This window comes from Propithecus coquereli, unplaced genomic scaffold (genome assembly GCF_000956105.1).
Source record: "Propithecus coquereli isolate 6110/MARCELLA unplaced genomic scaffold, Pcoq_1.0 Scaffold26, whole genome shotgun sequence".
In the NCBI taxonomy this organism is placed as follows: Eukaryota; Metazoa; Chordata; class Mammalia; order Primates; family Indriidae; genus Propithecus; species Propithecus coquereli.
In genome coordinates this window covers 614118-614811 of record NW_012148174.1, presented here as the reverse complement: position 1 = coordinate 614811, position 694 = coordinate 614118, and the positions used below count along the sequence as shown (strand labels likewise).

At 30.3% G+C, this 694-nt stretch overlaps 1 protein-coding gene across 1 annotated transcript in view; it reads left to right on the top strand.

The window, feature by feature from the left end:
• The window catches only part of ANTXR2 (anthrax toxin receptor 2), a 144222-nt gene that overhangs the window by 57502 nt on the left and 86026 nt on the right, over positions 1–694 (top strand). The window contains 1 exon segment of the mRNA XM_012647241.1: positions 568–646. Within this exon segment, the coding sequence (XP_012502695.1) occupies positions 568–646 (79 nt within the window).

Below are 694 nucleotides of genomic sequence, written 5' to 3'. Positions count from 1 at the left end.
TTTAACTATAATATTTTTTAGACAGGGACAGAAATGACCCTCTCTTTCTTCTACCTTTGTTGGGCTACCTTTAGTATTATGGGGCCATCTACAACAAATGCCTGCAAATAAATTTTTTCTTTTTTTCATTACTTTGTCTCATTCTTTTATTTTCATTTTCTCTATATTTTACCCTTGAATAGTTTATTACTTCCCGTTTTATATTTTTAAACAATGAACTTGTGACGATAATAATATACTAAATGGGATCTATGGATTTTTCCTTTTTTTAGGTTTTTGTGAATTTGAAACAATCTCAGCATTTCTCTGGATTAAGAAATGTCTTAATGTCCCTGTTTATAGTAATACTTTTAAAAGGAACAATTAGATCTCTTAAGAAGTTTGCCTCTGGCTTAACAAATAAGGACTAGAACTAAGAAAGAAAAAATCTGGGATAATTTGCCAAAAGCTGTGATCCTAAATCTTTATATTTTTCCTGCCGGTTTTGCATTATATAAGAAAATAAACACCTCCTATAATCCTCTAGTTTTTAATTTATTTGTGATTTTTGTTTCTTTCTTTCGCCAGGACTCTTGATGTTTCTGTGAGCTTTAATGGAGGAAAATCTGTCATCTCAAGCTCATTAATCATCACAGCCACAGAATGTGTAAGTAAAAAGTTTGCATAGAGTTACCTTTTAAAAGTAATTCCATTC